This window comes from Entamoeba histolytica, genomic scaffold (genome assembly GCF_000208925.1).
Source record: "Entamoeba histolytica HM-1:IMSS scf_1104750516369 genomic scaffold, whole genome shotgun sequence".
In the NCBI taxonomy this organism is placed as follows: Eukaryota; Evosea; order Mastigamoebida; family Endamoebidae; genus Entamoeba; species Entamoeba histolytica.
In genome coordinates, this window is record NW_001916241.1 from 1 (window position 1) to 1,089 (window position 1,089).

General features: G+C 28.0%; 1 protein-coding gene across 1 annotated transcript; it reads left to right on the forward strand.

Moving 5' to 3' along the window:
- Positions 1-52: 52 nt before the first annotated feature.
- Positions 53-842, forward strand: EHI_006430 (uncharacterized protein; the record flags this gene model as incomplete). Its single annotated transcript, XM_001914590.1, has 2 exons — positions 53-499; positions 558-842. 2 exons carry the CDS (start codon positions 53-55, stop codon positions 840-842), a joined length of 732 nt encoding a protein of 243 aa, XP_001914625.1.
- Between the last annotated feature and the right edge of the window lie 247 nt (positions 843-1,089).

Genomic DNA, 1,089 nt, shown 5'->3' on the forward strand with positions numbered 1-1,089 from the left:
TATAATTCATCTTGTTTATTTTGATTTCTTAGTTCAATCTTTTATTTCATTCATGAAGTTCGGTAATTGGAAGAGATTTAAAGAAGGATTAAAGAAAGTTGCAGCACTATTAGCTTCTGGTGCGAAATTTGGTGGGAATGTAATTGAAAAAGCAAAACCACTTATTTCTATAGCATCAGATTTTATTCCAGGTGGTGAAATAATTAAAAAAGGTACAGAAGTAATTAGTAAAATAGCAGAACCTACAAGTGAAGTATTAAATAGAATAGCATCAGGTGAAAATGTTGTTGGTGCAACTAAAAGATATTTAAATCAAGTTAAAAATGAAATACCAAATGATATTACTAAAACAGCAAGTAAAATTATTAATCAAGTACCTGAACATGTTTCATTAAAACCAAAAACAAAATCAAAACCTTTATTATTTGCTAATAGACTTAATAATAACGAAGAATATGATAAGAATGGAGAAATAGATGAAGAAATAGATGAAGATGAAGTAGATGATTATTTATAACTAAAAATATTATTTAATGAAATTTGGTTTTATTAAAAAGTTAAAGAATATAATTAAGACAGCAGGAAAGAAAATAGCAGGAATAGGAGGGAAGTTATATAAAACAACAGGTACTATAGCATCTAAAATAATTCCTATTTCAAAAGGAATAGCATCATTTCTTCCAGGTGGTGAAATAATAGATCAAGTATTAGATAGAGTACCAAAATGGTATGAAACAAATGGAAAAGCACTCACAGAAATTAGTGAAGGAAAGAAAATAAAAGATGTTATTAAAGAGTACGGAAAAACACTTTATAATGATGTTCTTTTAAATAAAAAATAACAGAATAGATAGAAAAAGAATCAATTAGACTTAATTGAGAGCTTCTTTTTTAAAATTTAATTGTTCTTTTGAACTCATCAAGAGTTCTTACTCTAAAGTCCCTTTCAATAACAAAGTGGGGACCATACTTTGATAAATCAAAACTAAGTGGGTAGCCTGCGTAAAGGTGTTCATACAAAGCTACCACATCCCCTTCAAATTTTTCTTTTACAGTACCAAGTATTACCTTCTTGGGGATGCCTTTCAT